Source organism: Lynx canadensis, chromosome B4 (assembly GCF_007474595.2).
Source record: "Lynx canadensis isolate LIC74 chromosome B4, mLynCan4.pri.v2, whole genome shotgun sequence".
NCBI classification, from domain to species: Eukaryota; Metazoa; Chordata; class Mammalia; order Carnivora; family Felidae; genus Lynx; species Lynx canadensis.
This window is the reverse complement of record NC_044309.1, coordinates 13978968-14000210: the sequence shown is the minus strand read 5'-3', so window position 1 is coordinate 14000210 and position 21243 is coordinate 13978968. Positions and strand designations below refer to the sequence as shown.

The 21243-nt window shown below is 44.7% G+C and overlaps 1 protein-coding gene across 2 annotated transcripts in view; it reads left to right on the top strand.

Annotated features, from left to right (window-relative positions):
* The window catches only part of NMT2 (N-myristoyltransferase 2), a 74682-nt gene that overhangs the window by 43743 nt on the left and 9696 nt on the right, over positions 1 to 21243 (top strand). For both annotated transcript variants that reach the window (XM_030321873.2, XM_030321875.1), the window contains exons 3-9: positions 4143 to 4287; positions 7407 to 7525; positions 7622 to 7713; positions 7839 to 7955; positions 9239 to 9409; positions 10565 to 10673; positions 19373 to 19543. In XM_030321873.2, coding sequence (XP_030177733.1) covers positions 4143 to 4287; positions 7407 to 7525; positions 7622 to 7713; positions 7839 to 7955; positions 9239 to 9409; positions 10565 to 10673; positions 19373 to 19543 — 924 coding nt within the window. The remainder of the gene's footprint in view (positions 1 to 4142; positions 4288 to 7406; positions 7526 to 7621; positions 7714 to 7838; positions 7956 to 9238; positions 9410 to 10564; positions 10674 to 19372; positions 19544 to 21243) is intronic.

Here is a 21243-nt window from a genome sequence, read left to right as displayed (position 1 = left end):
AGCAAATTAGTACGTAGATTGTAGCGAAAGAAGTTAAGTCCCATTGGGAGCTTGTTAGGTGTGCTTTTTTTTTTTTTTTTTTTTTTTGAAGTTACACTTACTATTTAATTACTTTTAGTTCAGAAGATATTCACATTGTAATTTTTCTGGGTGTCTGTCTAATTACCTGAATAGCACAACACCATCTGGCAGCAGATTTCAGCGGGAGCAGCCACGGGTAAGTCTTCCGTTGACTTTGGGTCTGAGCAGTCTTCAGTGGCCGTTCTCAAATTCCATTGCCGAGGGTGGGAAATCGCTCCTAACATTCCCGCTGGAGAAACACCCATCCAGGACCAAACCAGCAGTTGTCCCGCTGAGCCCCGTGTTGGCAGACTGCCGGCCTCGCGGGGCTCTGGTGGGACAGATGGCAGGCGCCCCTTCCTGTGTGGCCAGCCGCGGTCCCCCTGGCCGTGAACACAGGCCTTGTGTGCTGGCCACAGGGACGCACAGAGCCCTCTTGATGCAAGAAACTCACAGCGTGGAAAGGGGCAAGATTCGAAGGAGGACGAGGCAGAGATGACGCGGATGGTCACAGCTCCGTGTGGGTTTCCTGGGTAGCGCGTGGTATAGCGGAAAGGGCTCGGGAGTGGACCGGGGAATGTGGGCTCACGGGACGCGTGGGTGTCACCCCCTTTGCGCCTGTGTCCTCACCTGCGGCGTGGTGGCCATGCCTTTTGCCTCCTGCCCCAACTCACGGGGTCGTGAGGAGGAGGTTACAGTTAAATGATCTCTGTATTATAAAGCACTGCCTACATGGTGGTTATTAGCACTATGCAAGTTTCGTGGGGTTGAAGGTTTTTTTCCTTGTGCACAGTTGACACTTTATCACGAGAAGCGAATCTTGCAGGCAGTCTCTCTTGTTGTTACTGTTTTCCTCGTAAGGACCAGGAGTCACTGAGAGGATACTTACTTTGCCCAGTTTTCCCTCTGTGGGGTGAGAAGAAAACGGGGTCTTCCCCCGCCCCTCGCTTTTCAGCTCGTCTCTCAGGTAATAAATACTCTGTCCACCAGGCATACTTTCCGAGGTCACTCAATTAAGGTGCACCGTAAACTCATTTTTCCCGTTCCTCAGTCGCTTCGTCGGATCCCTGCGGTGTCACTTCTATGCCGCTGTGACCCTCCGTATTGCTTCTCCCATCACCGTCAGCCTGTTGCCCTCTCCACACCCCCCAGTGGTTTTGCACTCTTCCTTTACTTCTGAAGGTCACTTACAAGAAACTAGAGCTAGTCACCACAGGAGGAACTGCTTGCATCATATGGTAGAGAAATTATTTTCTTTTTAAGTTGAGAATACATCGCAATGTTTTAACGCGGGCCTTTCTCCATTGCATTTGTTTAAAAAAATTTTTTTTAAGGTTAATTTTTTTTTGAGAGAGAGACACACACAGAGTGTGAGTGGGAGAGGAGCAGGGAGAGAGGGAGACACAGAATCTGTAGCAGGCTCCAGGCTCTGAGCTGTCAGCACAGAGCCTGATGTGGGCCTTGAACCCATGAACTGTGAGATCATGACCTGAGCCCAAGTCGGACGCTTACCCGACTGAGCCACCCAGGCGCCCCTCCATTGCATTTTGTTTTAAACTGGGGCTTCTTTCCCTTACACCAGATGCTGGCTCTGGATAACCCTGTAAATTACAGCGGGTGGTGTTTCGGCCATGCCCTCCTCTGCACTCACGGGCCAGAATAAGATGGTATTTGTCTGGATTCTTTAGACGTCTTAGTGGTGGAGGGCCTGGACATTTTTCCAAGGTATTAAATTGAGAAAATAAAGGGTAAAGGGCACTGTTGGTATTTAATATTCCACCGATGAAAAGAGGTGTGCCCGACGTAGGGATATGGTAGCGGGAAGCTAACATGGGGTTGATACACGTCCTCACCTCCCCTAACACCAAATCGTTTCCCCTCAGGTGGTGCTGCTGTGTGGAAGGTGGATGGATAGTTTTAAGAATATATCATAGCTGGGGATGAGTGCTGGGTGTTGTATGTAAGCGATGAATCATGGGAATCAACCCCCAAAGCCAAGAGCACACTGTATATACACTGTAGGTTAGCTAACTTGACCATAAATTATATTAAAAAAAAAAAAAGAAAATACCATAGCTGAATTTTCCTTGCTGTTTTATGACCACGGGTTTGAAAATTGTGCTCACTTGTATCTACTTTAAGAAAGCACTTAAAATAGTGAGCATTCAGATATAAATATTTCATGAACGGTCAACCTGATGAGGCTAATGAGGTAGGGTTGACACCACTCTGAGGTCTTTATGGAGCTGAGATAGGATTGGCTCCTTTGGAGCAAAGATGCTGATTCATGTCGGTCGCAAAACTGCTTGAGTTTGGTATGTTAGGGATTGAGAATTTAACTCCAAAATTAGGAAAGGAAAATTCGCATGACAGATTCAGTGCAGGCACTGTGTAGGTTCAGATTTGCTTTTAAAAAGATAAACGGGTGCGTGTTCAAGCATTACTGGTTGAAATATGCTGTGCTCTGAGTTCCTGGTTAAATTATAGGTCTTCAAAGAGACTGCTTTGTTGGGGGTTCAAATGCATGTAAATTTCATTTTGCTGGCAATCAGTCCCTCTTATGTTGGAGGTTCAGAAGAGACCAGAGCAAGAGAAATCTAAAAATACAATAAATGGGACTAGCCAAAGTATTTTTTCAAGTTAATATGTGTAATTGAAATCTGATCTTCGTGACTTAGACCTCTATGAAAATACCAGATAAACAGCTTACAGAATTGTGGCAGTCCTGGGTGATGCCGTTGGACTTAGAAGTGGAGACGATACTGACCTCAGCCCATCTCTGGTTAGACTCCAGCACTTTGTTTCCTTGAGTTATTGTAGTGGCAAGAATCCTAAGCAAACCCAGTGACAAATCAAAGACAGGGCAGTCCGTGTTAAATAAACCCTGTTTTGTACTGTGGCACATGGGTATAGCTTCCCAAGTCAAAGGATCAACCCCAGACCACAGACCTCAGATTCAAAGTTGAACAGCAGTCCAGAGCCACTGTTAATAAACCAGCGAGTGTCGATGGTACCTCTCCTTGGTGCCCATGGTGTGTTGACATACAGGAAAACCGAAGGGCTCTGAAATTCTCGTCAACCACTTCTGAACTACATGAAGAGCATTCTTCGTGTGGCATCAAAGTTCAAAAACTAATCATTTTGTGTATTGAAAAAACTCCGTGATTTTACTATTCAGCACTGCGTGCTCTCATTTTAGGAATAGTCTCATTTTCCATGTGGAATTACATTATTTGAGGGATTAAAAAAAAAAAGAGCTGGGAATCTTCAGAGATAAGAGGAATATTGGCTTCGAGGAAGGAACCTTAGAATTTAAAGATACGTTCATTTTTCCAGACTGAGAATATGTTTTACTTAAAAAGGTTAGTTTCCAACACTTGGGTTGGGGAAAACAGGCTGTGGTTGCCAAAGAGCTAAACTCTCGGAAGAAACTGCTCTTTGGAAGGTTTTGTCTCTGGGGGAGGATCGGGGCTGGGAGAGGGCAGGGGGTGGTCCAGGAGGAAGGCATACGTAGTGAGATTTTCTTTCTTGGTTAACTTCCTTCCCAGCTTAGCACTCAATTCACCGTTCTTTCTGTCTTCTTTTTCCTTTTTTTTTTTTTTTGAACTAAAATTTCCCTTTTCTGCCTGGTTTGCATCCTAGCAGTCCTTTCCTTTGTCCCCACATTGCTGCTGCCGAGCATTAACCCTAACAGTGACACCAAGGGTGTGCCTGACTGGCTGCTGTAGGGCAGTGACTCATGCATGCGTGTCACTCCTCCCTGCCACTCCTTCCAGATGAGTGATGGTGACGACCCCTCGCAGCCAGGTGGGACCCTGAAGCCAGCGGGTGGTTGGCTTTACCTCAGATTTCCAAAACTGTCAAAGCCCCATTAAAGCTACAGAGCTGTTGTGATCTTTAACATAATGCGTTCACTTCTGTTTTAGTGCGTTAGCGCTTGAGCCCAAGACCCTGACCAGGCTTAGAGGAAGATTGTGTTTTTGGTGTTGTAGTCTCCAGGGCAGATACACACGTGTCTGGCCCAGGTTTTGGAGCCATGTAAGCTTCCTCATCTTTGTGTCTGTGTGTCTTTGCTGTTATAGAATCCCACCATTCCAATGCAGAAGTTGCAGGATATCCAGAGAGCAATGGAGCTGTTGTCCGCATGCCAGGGCCCCGCCAGGAACATTGATGAGGCTGCCAAACACAGATACCAGTTTTGGGACACCCAGCCGGTACCCAAATTAAGTAAGCTTTTCTGCCTTTTCCGCACCCCCCCTCCCCCACCCCAAAACACAGCTAGGTTGACAACAAACAAAAAACACAAAAGGAACTTCACTTAACATATTTGCTTTATGTCACAGATTAGAAATTTACACAAAAGTCATATTTTTCTTTAAAATATAAATATTGCGTCGTGATATTGGCTTTCAGGAGAAACAGTTTTAGAGTCGCATTCCTCTTCCTATAAAAAAAACCAGGTTTCTCACTTGAAACATTCGTATATTTTTAAAAATGTGTAAAAGGGAGCGCCTGGGTGATTCAGTTGTTTAAGCGTCCGACTCTTGGTTTCGGCTTAGTCATGATCTCATGGTTTATGAGCTCGAGCCCCACATCAGGCTCCTCACTGACAGTGTGGAGCCTGCTTGGGAGTCTCTCTCTGAGCCCCTCCACTGTTTGTATGCCCTCTCTCTCTCCCCCAAAATAAAAAAAGTTTTAAAAAAAACTTAAAAAAAAAAATATATATATATATATATATATATATATATATATATAAAAGACAGTCTCAGAACCAGTTTTGGTTTTAAGCTTCACGGAAGAGTTTTCCCTGTACATAAATTTTTAGCCACCTCACATCTCAGTTATTCCAAAAGACACAGGAAATTTGCCCTATTAAACCTAATTGAAATGGAAAATGTTATGCCTCTTAACAAGAGGATTCTGCACACTCACCACTGGTGTTAATTGTTAGCGGCGGGAGAACCTGGCAGCACAGCGAGGGGACGGGGCCCCTCGGGCGGTCTCCGGGGGCCCCTCGGGCAGCGGGCATCGCTCTTTCTCCTGTTACATGTCCATAAACATCGTTTGAAGTGTTCTCTTTTTCACAGTAAAAAGGGTGATGATGTAAATGCACTAAAATTGTTTTAACTGCATTAAAATCTAAACCCACTGCTTACTGTTATCCTCATATGAAGATAGATGATAATTATTTCTGTGTTTTTCCTTCTTGATTGTTCAGCTTCCAGCATGTGTGTCAGGTAAAGGGTTACGTGTCATCCAGATCTCATAATAGTTCACTTACGTACAAATAACCAGTTTTGTCGTATAAAAATCAGGGAACAATCGTCTGTGCCTTCAAATAGTGGTTTTCACACTTTTTAAAGTTACCGCTCATCTCGCAGCCACACATGTTAAAAACCATGGGATTTGGAGTGTGAAAGATAAAAGAAAGCAGTTATCCTCACTGGTCTTTTCTTTCAGGCTCTAGAAATAAATGTATTTGGTAGTGGAGGGAGACTCTAGCATGAATTTACAGGATTTTAAATGCCATTGAATCGAGGGACCGTTAGCTAAAGCAGTGTAGGTCTATTGACTGAATGTTTTAGGTTTAGCTGAGTGCTGCTTGGCAAGCTGTTGGTGGTTTTTAGGTCAGTGCCCTGGGGGACAAGAAAGCCTCCTGTAGCCTGACTCTAAGCAGAGGTCCTGGAGGGACTCTAAGGGAGCAGCTGAGAATCTGACTACTCAGACTGGCCTGATGGAGCCTCAGGTATTCATGGGGGGGGGGGGGTGAGCTGGTGGAGCGGATATAAAGAGGGATGTGACAAAGGCAGGGGTTAGAAAGAGAAAATGAAACCCCTTGTAGCTGGTACAGATCCTGTGGCTTCCACCCCTAAAAAGGTGATGCCATGAACCTGTACCTGAGGGTCATTAATTCAGCAGGTATTTGTTCCTTGTTTTCCTTCCGGTTCTGTTTATTTATTTATTCATTGGAGTATAATTGACATATAGCATTGTTTTAATTTCAAGTGTACAACATAAGGATACGCTGTTTGCATACATTGTAAAATGACCCCCACAGCGGGTCTGGTTACCATCCATTACCACACAAAGTTACAGTTTTTCTTTTTCTTATAGTAAGAACTTTTAAGATCTTCTCTCATAGCAACTTCCAAATAAATCACGGGCTGTACATGACATCCCCAGAATGAACTTGTTTTTATAACTGGAAGTTTGTACCTTTGACCCCCCTTCACCCATTTCACACACACCCCCACCCCCCGACAACCACCAGTCTGTGTCTGTGAGCTGAGAATTTTTGGTTTTTAGGTTCCACATATAAGTGAAATCATACGGTATTTGTCTTTCTCTCTCTGACTTACTTCCCTTCCCATGATGCCTTCAGGGTCCATCCGTGTTGTCACAGACGGCAAGGTTTCTTTCTTTTTGACAGCTGAGTAAGATTTAGCAGTTATTTGTTGAGTGTCCATTATTAAATGCCGTGGGCAACGTACCGGGGAAACAGTGATGGGGAAGGACAATAAAAGTGGTGGCCAGGTGGGGGTGGAGGGAGAGCATCCTCCAGGCAGGAAAAAGCTTTAGTCAGGGAAAGATGCTGTGGGGAAAGCGATGTGTAAGCTTCTATCTGAAAACACTCAAGCTGCCAGCCACGTGGCGAGCAGGAGAAGGGCCTCACGCGCAGAGGGAGGGAAGCCGTGAGCCATGAGCCTGAGGGTGGTCCCTGAGGATGGATCTGGAGAGCCAGGCCAGGTGGGCGGCCAGGTGGACGTCAGCCACAGGAAGAGCCCGGGTTCTCTTCCAGTTGCATTGGGAAGCCGTGGGGAAGGAACCTGGAAAGGGCGCCTTTGTGGAAATCGCTAGCCACGTTTATGACTTTGGCTGTAGTGGCAACATTCCAGGCGGAGAGCAGTGAACAGTCCTGAAATTAGTTGTAGGTTTTGCTGGGAGGGGTCAGAGGTCACTGCAGCCCTTCCCTCCCCCCCCCCCACCAGGTTTTTGAAATGCAGAGTAAGAGGACACGGACTCCAAGCTGTGCCCTGTGGGGGCTCTGTAATCTGGGGGTTGAGGCTCAGAAGTCCCTGTCATTTCATAATAAACACCTTGTCACTGCATGACAAAGGATTTCTCCTCTTATTTAATTGGTGAGATAGCAGCCCCTCTCCACTACCCAGCTGCCCTGTTGTCACTCCAGAAGTGGCTGAAACGGTAGCATGGTTTCAAAGATTATATTCCACCCCAGGCCCCTAAAAATGGTGTCGTTTTACGGAACGGACCATTTTGGGTCATCCGAATACTTTGTCGTTGAATATTCTGTCCTTCTGCCTTTCTCTCTCTGTGTCCCTCTCCAGATGAAGTGATAACCTCGCACGGTGCCATCGAAGCGGATAAGGACAACGTGCGTCGGGAGCCGTATTCCCTGCCGCAGGGTTTCATGTGGGACACTTTAGATCTGGGTAATGCCGACGTGGTGAGTACAGGCCTTCCGTTCAGCACCTGCCTTCGCACAAATTGCTTCCGAGTTGGTTCCGAGCGCCATAGAAAGGACGCTCGCTTGATCTTGCAGCTCAAGGAGTTGTACACGCTGTTAAATGAGAATTACGTGGAAGACGAGGAGAGCATGTTCCGGTTCGACTACTCGCCTGAGTTCCTGCTCTGGTGAGTGTCGCTGGCGCCACGAGGGGCGGCCCTGGGCGCGGGCGGTCGGGACCGCGTGGCTCCGTCTCTCCTCGGGTCCCGGGACACTAACCGGCACCTGTCTCCCTTGCCTGCATGGACTTCAGGGCTCTGCGTCCCCCAGGCTGGCTCCTTCAGTGGCACTGTGGGGTCAGAGTGTCTTCGAACAAAAAGCTAGTGGGGTTCATCAGTGCCATCCCGGCAAACATTCGGATTTATGACAGGTACGTATTCAAGCTCGTCCGTGTCAGTTTTGATGTGTTACTTTTCCAGAATTGCAGTTCCAACGGGCTTTTAAGATTACTCCTGCAGATTGTTTACGGTGGGGGCAGGGGGTTACGGGAACTCTGCTTTCTGCTCAGTTTTGCCCAACCTAGAACTGCTCAAAAAGATAAAGTTGATTTAATCAAAGAAAACTGGACCGTGAACAACAAAAAAAGGGCAGCTCTGTGTCTCTGCCTCTCAGTCTCATACATGCAGACACTCTGATGTTATTTTTTTTGTTTTTAATTTTTTTTATAACATTTATTTTTTGAGAGAGTTTGGGTAGGGGAGGGGCCAAGAGAGAGGGAGTCACAGATCCTAAAGCAGACTCCAGGTGCTGAACTGTCAGCACAGAACCCGATGCGGGGCTCGAATTTGAGAACCTCAAGATCATGCCCCGACCCAAAGTCGGATGCTTAACCGACTGAGCCACCCAGGCACCCCACACACCCAGATGTTTTATGTGTGTGTCTGAATAAAGATATAAATAGGTATTTCATACTTATTTCTAGAGAAAAAAAATTATCTTAATAAATTTTAGGAGAGATTTTTAAAAAATCTTTTTATCCATTGGATAACTATGTTGTGTTTTTGCTCCGGTCTTTAGCCCAGAAAGTCAGAGAGCTAATCCATAACAGGTCTGTTTACCTTTCATTGTACTGGGTTACTTGATTTGCTGCTCAAAAACTTTTGATGTCAAGGTATCTTGGTGCCAAATGAAATGCCCGTGTGTCTAGAACCAGCACAGGAAATGGGCTTTGAAGCCCTGAAAGGTTTACCGTAGCTCAGAAACTTACCAGCTTCTGTCTGGCCAAGGTACCTGTTGGGGACCTAGGAATTGCATTAGATTCCAGTGCACCATCTTACCAGATTCTGCATCTGGGTGACCCCGTTCTTGTCCTCATTGCATACATTACAGGAAAAACAGATGTAGAAACTTGGAGGTACATCTTATCCACTTTCTAAAGTGAAAACTTACAAAAGACCAGAGTCCTCAAGTGTCTTCAGGACAAGGGGGTCTGGGTCTCCATGGCCTATAGTGATAGTGATTTTGGCAGGGGACATATGGGGAGTAGCGTATCCATCGGAGTTTGTGAAATGTCTAAACGATGGGCTGTTTTTCTTTAATGTTCTGTTGAAGGAGGTCTCTCGGTTTCTTACTCTTTGCAATTTTATGGGAGTTGTCTTGTTTTTAAAAACGTTTTCGTCTTACATTTGCTCTACTTTTTGACATCTTTCTTAGTGTGAAGAAGATGGTAGAAATCAACTTTCTTTGTGTTCATAAGAAATTGAGATCAAAGCGGGTAGCCCCGGTGTTAATTCGAGAAATAACCAGAAGAGTAAACCTGGAAGGTATTTTTCAGGCCGTTTATACCGCTGGAGTGGTTCTTCCCAAGCCAGTGGCCACATGCAGGTAACAGTGCCGCACGCTCACCTTGAATCTTGCCTCCCGCCAAGTGGCTACCAGTAGTATTCTCACATGTAACTGGGAAACTTTGCCTTTTACCTGTTCTTTTGTAGCTGGTTTGGTAGCAGAGGTGGAGACCAGACCCAAGCACCACTGAGACCAGTGTTCTTTCCATTCTACCATACAGCCACCTGGCGATAAAAAGTTTTCCTGCTAACAGCGCCGGTTCTGTGTTCCTGCGTCTCTTCTGTTGGAAAGACTAGTGCTGCCCCTACCTTGGGGAACCCAGGGCACCGTGGTCTTGAAATTCAAATGTCCAGAGTACTACCATTTTTCTTCCTTCCAAACGCTTAGATTCACGCGTTGTTCTGCACTGCTCTCAGGAACTGTTCCAAAAGTTTGGTAAACACCAGTTGGGAAGCCCAAACAGACTTGCTTGCGAAGAGCAGGAAGAGCTTAAGCTCTTTATAGGAGTTCATCTGTTCTCATCACGCTTTCAGAGGTCAATCCAGGGAGAAAATGGTTTATCAGATTTCTCCCTTGACTAACCTGTTTGTGAAGCATCGGAACGAGTTTCTCTCCCTTGACTGTTTTTGACTCAAATAAGATGAAATTTCCACTAAACAGTAAAAAATGTGAAACTGTAAAATGACTTGTCTCCCATTCAATTAGTTATATACTTCACAGGTAGATCTTAATACAAATCATCTGTCTAAACTGGAATCCCTAAGAAACTCAAGGTCGTTTCTCAGAAAGTTGTTTTCTTTGATGTGCGTTAGATGAAAGCGACGGCTACTAATTTAGAGGGGATGTTTTCCTATGTTTTTAGAACTTCTTAGTTTGCTTTCTGTAGAATCAACAGTGGTTGTTAAATACTTGCAGACCGGGCATTTTTAACTTTATCTTACAGTTTTATGATAGCTCTTTACTGGCAGAGATGAAAGGTCACAAACTACAAAGGAATGTAACTGGAAAGCAGGACATGTTTTAGATGTAAAAAAACCAAGCTAATTATACAAGAACAGGGCCAGCATCCAACACTGCACAGGGGGCAGCAAGGGTGTTCGTTAAATGCCTCTGTGACAACTGAGCTGAGACAAAGGGTAAAAGCTGGTAGAGTTAGAAAATCGATCAGATTTTAAAACCTTCGTTGTATTCCAGATACTGGCATCGATCGCTAAACCCCAGAAAATTGGTAGAAGTGAAATTTTCTCACTTGAGTAGAAATATGACTTTACAGAGAACAATGAAGCTCTACAGACTTCCGGATGTAAGTAAGAATGTTCTGGAGTTTTTCGAAGCTGTAACAGCTAAAGCTTTTAATGTAGAAAAAGATTATTTGCAAGAGTCTTAAAAACTGGCTCATGTGTTTGAGGATGTGAATATGTAGCTTTTTAGAATTCTGGGTGAGGAAAATCAGGGAGCTTATTTGAAAATACCAGGGTTTTATTTTGTTTTGTTTAAGGCTTTTTAAGTCTTCAGTTTGTGGTTGGATGGGATTGAACTCAAGACATGTAAGTTTTGAAATTTTGAGTGTTTACCATCTGTTACGTAAAAAGAAAGAAAAGTTGAGGCTTCTGATGCTGTCTTAACACAAAGGAACTAAGGAATAAGGCTTAGAGGAGAGGCCAAGGAGAGGAAATAATATTTCATTAAATTATCTTTTTAAACTAGCAAATTCTCAACATGGTAAGTTGCCTTTTAATAGGGGAAAAGTTAAACGTGCTTACTAGTGTTGCCTTATTTGGAGCTTGGATGGTGTATTAATTTTCTATTGCTGTGTAACAAATTACTGCAAGTTTAGCAGTTTATTTTATTTTATTTATTTATTTTTTTTTTTTTTTTTAGAGAGAGAAAGTGCTGGGGAGGGGCAGAGAGAGAGAGAGTCTTAAGCAGTCTCCATGCCCAGTGCAGAGCCTGACGCAGGGCTCAGTCTCATGACCATGAGATCATGACCAGAGCTGAAATCAAGAGTTGGATGCTTAACCAACTGAGCCATAAGGGGCCCCAGTTTAGCAGTTTAGAACATACATTTATAATTTCCCAAGTTCTGTGGGTCACGAGTCAAAGCCCAGCTTGTCCGAGGCCTCTGCCTCAGGGTCTCTCGTGAAGTTCTCTCAAGGTATCAGCCAGGGCTGGGTCTCATCTGAAAATTTGACTGGGGTCCACTTCCAACTCACATGGCTGTTAGCAGGCTTGAGTTTTTGCAGACATTGGGACCGAGGGCTTTTAATTCCTTGCTGGCTGCCAGTCAGAGGCCTCCCTCAGTTCTTTGCCAGATGGGATTCCCCATAGGGCAGCAGCTGACAACATGGCAGCTTGCTCCATCAAAGCCAGTGAGGGAGAGAGTCTACAGATTGAATCTGCTAGCAAGATGGAAATTAGAACCTTATGTAGTCGTTCATGAAAGTGACAGCCAACCACCATTGCTGTATTTCACTGTTTAGAAGTGAGTCACAGGTCCCACCCACACTCAGGAGGAGCACAGGGGTGTGAACACCAGGAGGTAGCATCACTTGGGGGCCATCTTGGAATCTGTCCATCACAGATGGGATCTTTTCATTTGAAGTTTTGATTTCATCAGAGCTGTTCTTTCTTTTGGGTTGTTAGAAAGTAGTTCAGTGAATATTTTAGCTTGATTGGGAGATTGGGAGGGCTTCAGCTGTCTGTAGTGGCCTTTCTAGGTTCAGTAGACCCTGGTTCCTTTTGTCATTTGGCCATTTCGTGTTTACCAAGTACATGTAATCAGTAGTTGCCACACGAATTGGTGTATTTTGTTTTGTTTTGTTTTTATGTTTATTTATTTTGAGAGAGAGCAAGCAGGGGAGGGGCAGAGAGAGAGAGAGAGAGAGAGAGAGAGAGAGAGAGAATCACAAGCAGGCTCCGTGCTGTCAGCTCAGAGCCCGAAGCGGGGCTTGAACCCGTGAACCGTGAGATTGTGACCTGAGCCGAAACCAAGAGTCAGACGCTTAACCAGCTGAGCCACCCAGGTGCCCCTTGATGTATTTTTTCTGATGACAGGCAGGAATCAACTAATTTCTGACCTTAAGCAGAATTTCATAAGGACAAAACCGGAGGTGAAGGAAACCAATCTCCAGAGATAACCAAGATCATCATTCCAGGCTTCGCAACGTGGCAGAAGGATCAGAAGGCCTCTTCTTCCCTTGTCTTAAAACTGTTTTTGTAGAGAGTGGGGCGCACGCCAATTAACTCACCTCCTCTGAGGCCATGATGGGAGAGGAAACACAGATCAGAAGGGAGGAAGATAAAAACTGCGGCAACAGGACAGGGGAGGGTCCACATGCCCCGGGGCTGGAGCAGCAGAAGGGAGGGTGGGAGGGAGATGCACGCACCGAACTGCAGAAGTAGGAAGACCTTCACAGATGTCACACTGTCAACATAACAGCTAATGTTTACTGGCCAGGATTCTTTTGAAGCCAACCGCCGAGACCTGGAGTGACCCGAGAGGGACAGAGTCACGTAGAGGCGCAGGCGGCCGTGAGCACAGCACACAGCTAAGACGAAACACCCCCTCTGCGGGCACCGGCTGTCGTCAGCGTCCTCCTTCTAGCTGTTAGAAAGACTCCGCCGTCCGGGCGTTGGAGTTGGAAACCCGCAGGCGTGCCTACAGTTTTCACGGGGGGCTCGTGCTGTGCTGTGGTGGTCTCCCCGAATTTCATTTTTCTGAACCCAAAGCCGTCCGGCTTGTGTGTAAGGAAAGTGCCTGCTTACGTGTAGGTTGTAGAAGGAGTTTTAATACCTCTCATCGGGTTTTTTTCAGGGTGATTAGAATCTGAGCTGGTAAGAGGATTTTTGACTTTTGTCCTTCGTCCTTTACGTTTTTACACAAAAATCGATCAACTCAGGTAACAGTTCTAACAAGCTGGTAACAAGTCACTGACTGGTCAGGCACTGGGTTTTTGTTCTTGTTTTTTCCCAGTAAATTGAAGTTGACAGAGTGCTGTCACGCATGTCGTTCGCTGTGTTCTCACGACAGCCTTGTGAAGCTGGTGTGCCTCGTCTGCATTTTCCTGTGAGAAGATGAAGGCCCGTGCAGGTCGACACGGGCCCGTCACCGACCGGTGGGGACTTGGGGTGCGCACCCCAGACACCCGCGTTTCGCCTGTTAGACCCCTGAGCTCCCGCCTCCGTTACCTCTGACGACCCCGGGGGGCGGCATGGCCCGGTCCCATCGGGCGTCCCTACCTGCCGTCCCTGGAGCACAGGCACACACGGGAAAGGATGGTCGACAGGGTCCGGGTGGGAGCTCTCTGGTGTGTGTGTCAGTCGCCCTCCCTGCATCCCGTTATAGGGAAGGAGAGGAAAAGGGAGAGTAAGATAATGACGGAAAGGAGGGCAGAAGAGGTGAGAGTACAGATATTAGAAAACTGGAAGGTGCCCACGGCAGCCACCTGAGGGTCTGCCTCTTGAGGGCCCGCTGGACAGTGCTGGGGCACCTGGCGGGCTCAGTCGGTGGAGCATGCGACTCTTGGTCCTGGGGTTGTGAGTCTGAGCCCCCCCCCGTAGGGTACAGAGATTACTTAAAAATGAAATCTTTTTAAAAAAAATTATTTATTTAAATTCAAGTTAGTTAACATAGTGTAGTATTGGTTTCAGGAATAGAATGCGGTGATTCATTTCTTACATACGACACCCAGTGCTCAATCCAGCGAGTGACCTCCTTAATGCCTGTCATCCGTTTGGCCCATCCCCCACCCATCTCCCCTCCAGCAACCCTCAGTTTGTTCTCTGTATTTAAGAGTTTCTTACGGTTTGCCTCCGTCTGTTTTTTATCTTATTTTTCTTTCTTTTCCCCTATATTAATCCATCTTGGTTCTTAAATTACACATATGAGTGAAATCAGAGGATATCGGTCTTTTTCTGACTGACTTATTTCGCTTAGCATAATACATTCTAGTTCCATCCACGTTGCAAATGGCAAGATTTCATTCTTTTTCATTGCCAAGTAATACTCGTGTGTGAGTGTGAGTGTGTGTGTGTGTGTGTGTGTGTACACGTTTACACCACATCTCATTCATCCACTTGTCATTTGATGGACATTTGGGCCCCTTCCATAATTTGGCTATTGTTGAGAGTGCTGCTGTAAACACTGAGGTACATGTGCCCTGTCAAGTCAGGAATTTTGTATCCTTTGGATAAATACCTACTAGTGCATTTGCTAGGTCATAGGGTTTAAAACTAAAATCTTAAAAAGCAGCAGCGGGGGACACTGCAGTGCTTACCACACCACGGCCGCCCCTCCTAGGGGCCCAGGTGGGTGATTTTAAGCAATCGTGTGATTTAAGAACATTTTTGTACCATGACGTGTAAGAAGAACCTTCCTGAATACACCTTTTGCTCCGGGTCAGTCTCATCTTCCGATTCGTCATTACTGTTTCCGCTTCATGTCTTACTTGTCGTATTCGTGGAGTTCTTAACACAGGAGCTAGGATTGTTATGGCGAGCGCGGTACTAGATAGACACCGCGTGTCCACGGCCTCATTTCTTACTCGGAACAGAGAGGGGCGGGGCGTTCGCCCGGTTTCACGGAAGAGAGCAATGAAATTGCTTTGCCCAGAGTCTCCTAGGTGGGAGAGAACCGCACAGGCCCATGCCATGACCTCTGCTCTCTGAGATGCTGGGGCCTTCCCAAGAGTTAAGCCTGTCCCTGCCCTGTAAACGTTGGCTTTGTTTTATGTTTGCTGTTGGATTTTTTTTTTTTTTTGGTCAGTGCTCCTAAAGGTGAAGGCACTTAATGTAGGCAAAACACTGGAGGCAGGTTAATGTCCCAGTGTCCCCCCTCGGTGCTGCTGGCAGGACACACTTAGGAAGACGTCCTGAGACCCAGTGTTCTACCTTCAGTAGCCACAGAAGCGTTCTTTGCCATTTAGCACCCTCCTGCTGCCTTTTTAAAGCCAATAACCGTAATCACTGCTTCCATCTCTGCTCTGGAATCTTGGCTCTAAGACAGTTTACACCACATAGCTCGACAGAGAACAACACAGCTTCTGTTTCTTAATAGAGCACTGAGCCTTTTTTCTCTGATGTACTGATAAGCAGATTTTACACATATTTCAGTGAACAGAGTCCGAATGATGCATGTTAGTTGGACCCTGGGAAAGTAAGTCTGATTGAGACCACAGAGTTTGCTTATGAAACGTTGGATTTTCTCAGTCACTAGAAATGTCTTTTTTTTTTTATTGAATTTTCCGAAACATGACCACCTTACTCTTTCGGGTTATGCCAAAACTTAATCATTTTTTATCCAGGCTTAGCGTTCTCCCCCCCCTCTTTCTGAGGACCACAGCTATAACTTGAGGGTTTATTTCACATTTTAAAATTTATTTCTTGCTTCTGTAGATGTTTTGGAGAGTATGTGACTTTATGATGTTAGAAGCAAGTTTAGGGCCTGAGACACATGGCCATTATGAGCGAGCAAAAATAAATATTCTTCCTCTGTTTTCTGGGATCTTGCTTTTTTTTTTTTTTTAATGTTTATTTCTTTATTTTGAGACAGAGTGTGAGCAAGAGAGGGTCAGAGAGAGAGGGAAGGAGAGAATCCCAAGCAGGCTCCATGCCATCAGTGCAGAGCCCAATGTGAGGCACAAACTGTGAGATCGCATGACCTGAGCTGAAACCAAGAGTCGCTTAACTGACTGAGCAACCCAGGCTCCCCTTGCATTTTTCTTATAGCTGATACTGTCTGATGTTCCTTTAAAAAAAAAAAAAAAAAAAAAAAAAAAATTCTGCATAAAAGCACTTGAAGTGCTTATAAATTGCCCAGTGCATATACATTCTCTCTGCCTGTTTGCCCAAACACTGTTTCCCTGAGTTTTCCATTCTCAGTTCTACCACCCCTTATTCTCACCTTTGGAGACCTGAGTCAGCACTTCTCGAAGTGTAGTCCTGGGACCCCTGGAAGTCCTCGAGTCTGTTCTAGAGGAGTCTGTGATGTCAACACTATTTTTGTAATAACATTGAAACATAAAATGCATTTTTCGCTGAAATTATCCTACAGATGTGCTGTGAAGTCTACCAGTGGTCGTATGGAATGTGTGCTCCAGTATTGTTTTATTTTAAAATTTTCTCTGTTTGAATTTCTAGTATGATAGATATAGGTAGATAGAACCCACATAAGCAAAACTTTCTGGGAATATTCAATTTTTAAGAGGGTAAAGGGGTTTCAGACAAAAATATTTGGGAACTGCTGCTTTAAAGATGTCTGCCGGGCAAAAGATGTTGATTTTAGTGATTTTGCAGTATAAATATTCAGTGAATGAGAATTGTCCTGCAGAAGAATGTTCTGGTCTAGGAAGAAGCTGGCAAGCTTTTTCTTCATTTCTGAATGTCTGCTTAACAGATGCATGTATCCTGTTGCTTTCATTAGTGAATCTAATCGCTTGATCTTGTTACTGAACCAGTGGCAAAAGAAAAAGCAGTTTAATGTTGAGCAGGGCTGCTTAAAAATTTATCAAGGTCATCCTCATGGAAGAAAATCATCTTTTTAAATGACTTTTTAAAATACGTTCTTTCTAGGGGCTCCTGGGTGGCTCAATCCATTAAGCATCCGACTTGGGCTCAGGTCATGATCTCGCGGTTTGTGAGTTCAAGCCCCACATCGGGCTCTGCACCCACTTGCGATTCTCTCTCTCTCTCTCTCTCTCTCTGCCCCTCCCCAACTTGTGCATGCTCTGTCTCTCTCAAAATAAATAAACTTAAAAAAAGTAAAAATATATATTCTTTGTATATATATTTTAGTTTTCCTATTAGCATTGAGAAATATACATTGATTAGGGGCACCTGGGTGGCTCAGTCACTCAGCATCTGACTTCAGCTCAGGTCATGATCTCGCAGTTCATAGTTCGAGCCCCACGTTGGTCTCTGTGCTGTGACAGCTCGGAGCCTGGAGCCTGCTTTGGATTCTGTGTCTCCCCCCACCCCCCCGTCTCTGCCCCTCCCCTGCACGTCTCTATCTTTCTCTCAAAAATAAATAAAACTATTTAAAAATATATATATGTATTGATTACATTTAACAGTATTTGGAAATCACATAGGTTCCATCTTCCCGTGAATCTGCAGTATAGAAATGCTACCAAACACTAAAATTGGTTCAGGGGAAACAAAAGAAGAAAAGAATTTACGCCAGGCTTACGCATAAGTGCCAGGCAAAGAAATCTCATCTTTGCAGAGCAGACAGTGACTTTTTTCCCTGTCTGCAGCCTTCACCACAGCTTACTAGGTAAATGATTGTGGTACAAAACATAGGAATTTATTCATTCATGCATTCATTCAGCACATATTCGGGCCGTTATTGCCCTGCCTGCTTGAGGGGTTAAGCGTTCGATGGAAGCTAGGACCTGGAGATTTCCCGTCCTTTCGCTTTGTGCTCCACAGAAAGGCCACATGAGTTCTCTACAGTGTTAAGGACTTATATTCTCTCAGTTTAGACGATTACACTGTATTTTAGCTGCATTCCTGTGTCTTCATAGATTACATGAATCATAACAGAATGGCACATAGTAAGGACATTTGGTCTGTAAATACAAAGAACAAATTGCTCAATCCCACTAATCAGTAATCAGTCAGCATTGTTTGTCATGGACCCTTAGCAACCTCAGCACAGCCACTGAGATGGATCGGAGCCAGCACTCAGGATGAAAACCTATTTTCCACCATCGGCTTCTCCTGTCCTTCTAGACTAGGGCATGCAGGAACTGTAATGGTCTAATTTTAGAGGCACTATTGAATTTTAAAGTATTTAAAAATAACTTAGAATAGGAAAGGTAGACTAGCAGTATTTATATATAGTTACTTACTGGTTAAAATGTACCCCCTATTTAGGGGCACCTGGGTGGCTCAGTCGGTTAAGCAGCTGACTTCAGCTCAGGTCATGATCTCACGGTTCCTGGGTTTGAGCCCCGTGATGGGCTTTGTGCTGACAGCTCGGAGCCTGGAGCCTGCTTCGGATTTTGTGTCTCCCTCTCTCTCTACCCCTCCCCTGCTCATGCTTTGTCTCTCTCAAAAATAAATAAAAACGTTAAAAATATTTTTTTAATGTGCCCACTGTTTCTAAAAGAAAATCAAGTTAACTGGACAAATGAAACTATTTTAATATTTTGTACAAACAAGCACATGTAGTGGGTTTTCCCGCTTCTAGGCTCAAGTGTCCTGGTGTCCAGGCAGTTCCCAGGGAGCTAAGTGATGTCTGGAACTCTTGAGGACAAGCAGTTGAACAAATCCACATGGTGACCTGTTCGGACCTTTAGGTTAATTCTGTTCCTCACAGAAATTGTGATGCTCTGGAATGATGGATTCAGTTGCCTGCTCTGATCACCTTTGAATCAAAAGATGGCGTGAGAGGCCAGGGCCAGGACTCGGCCGCTCGCCATTCCCCTTTAGAAAATAGCTGACTGTTAAAACGCTCTCCCTTCCCATTCTGACCAACATGATTTACTTTTATTTCATTTTTGTTGCTCATAAGAACAAAATTCCAACAGCCTTTTCGTAGGCCATTGAATAAAGTAAGATTCTTAACTGTTTTCATCTGCATTTTCAACATGTCAGGGCAGTTTTAAAGCACAGTATTCTAGAACACATGCTGATAAGATCGTTCTGCCCTGTGATGTGAGCTGTTAAAAGTCGCGGCTCTGGAACGCGGATCAGCTTGTAGTGTTCCCTCTGACTTTGGGCAGTATTGTCACGGGCAGTACTGACCAAAGAGCAGGCACACGGACAGAGGGAACAGTACGCCGTCGAACGTATATTCTCAGTCAGTGCTTCTCAAACTTGAATGTGTATACAGATCACCAGGGAATCTTGTTAAATTGCAGATTCTGACCCGTGCAGGTGGTGGGGGTGGTGCGCAGCACTCAGCAGTTCTGACAAGCTCCCAGGTGACGCCGAGACAGCTGGCCTTTTATTCCTCTTCTATTTAAACTTCCCAATTTGTTTTGTTTTTACTGCAACAAGGCCACCAAGACTTCAGGCTTGAGGCCAATGGAACCGAGAGACATCAAGGCGGTTCGCGACTTAACCAACACTTACCTGAAGCAGTTTCATCTCGCCCCGGTGATGGATGAAGAGGACGTAGCTCACTGGTTCCTCCCCCAGGAGCACATTATCGACACGTTTGTAGTGGAGGTAAAGATGAGGTGATAAGATAGTACAGAGAAGTGTGAAAACACCATCTGGTCAGGTCTGTTTGCTGGAAGAATCAAAGAATGCCCCCTCCCTTTCCTTCTTTCTCTTGTGTCTCTGCTTCTAGACCAGATTTCTGCTCACCCTGATAGAACCACTTTCTTCTTACAGTTTCCATTCCTGGAGTAGAGCACATTTTTACTAGTTGTTAATGGGAAATTAGGATGCTCTTGTTGGTCCCTGTGTGATCAATTGCTTTATCCAGCTTTGAAAATGCCAGTTTGGCTGACATACACTCCAAAGTTTAATACCCTTTTGTTTCACAAAACTGGCTTAACTGAACTGCTTTTTGGTTGAGATGGCAAAACTCAGCCACTTAACCCTTGTTCAGGAAAGGAAGGAAAGAAACCCTTGTTCAGGAAGGAAAAGTGACAGTCTGGATTTTCTGTTAGACAGATTTAACATGATGCTTTCTAAGCCCTCCCTCCCTCCCCCCCCTTTTTTTTTTAAAGCTTGGAATTTGTTGTTCAAATGACATTTCACTTAGGACCTCTTTTGGGTGACATGGGATTAGGTTGGAAAGTTGAGATTTAATCTGGTAAGTACCTGGAGGAGAGGAGGAGTGAGGCGGCAGTTAGAAGTCCTGGTGGTGGCCTACTCACCCGTTCAGTTGCGAGCCTTGAGCCGGAAGTGTGTTGCCAGCCCTGTCGGGCATCGGTCCGGATAGGGGATGACAGCCAAGTGAGGGCAGAAGCGGCGAAAATGGACAGGGTGAATTCAAAGGACCTTTCTGGAGAACAGCAAGCTTTTATTTCTGAAAACCGCGCTGGAGTGGACATCTCGATACTCAGATCTTTATGCACTTGTGTAAGTTTCTCCAGGTCAGCAGTTCTCAAAGTTTTTGATCTCAGGACTTCTTGACTCAAGAATTATTAAGGACCCAATTTTTTTTTTGTTTTTATTTTTCTTTTATTTCTAGGGATAATATTTACAGATATTTATTACATTGAAAGTTGAAACAAAAATGTTTATTATTTTATAAAGCACATAGAGAAAGCCAAATACTGTATGTTCTCACTTCTATGTAGAATCCAAAACAAAAACAAAAACACCTGACAGATGCAGGAAACAGCTTGGTGGCTGCCCAGAGTAGGGGGTGGGTTGAAGAGGGTCAAAAGCTATAAACTTCCAGTTAATAAAATAAGTCGTGAGGATGTAAGGTACAGCATAGTGTCATATATTTGAAAGGAGCTAAGAGAGTAGATCTTAAAAGTTCTTAGCATAAGAAAAAACAATTATTACTGCATGCGGTGATGGATTTTAACTAAACTTACTGTGATCATTTTGCAGTATATACAAATATTGAGTTAGTACCTTGTACACTTGAAAGTCATATAATGTTATGTGTCAGTTGTATCTTAGTTTAAAAAACGATAAATAATTGAAATATATATATACTATTTAATAACAATAGGACAAGAATAAACATGTTACCTAAATAACATGATTTTCATGAAAAACACCTATTTTCCAAAGCAACAAAATTAAGAATGGTACGTTTTGTATTTCTGCAAATCTCTCTAACAAACGATTTACTAGAAGAGAGCTGGGTCCTCCCAGCTGCTTCTGCATCCCATCTATTGTGATGTGCTCTTTTGGCTGAAGCATGTGGGGAAAAATCCTTCACGGGAAGTATTGAAGAG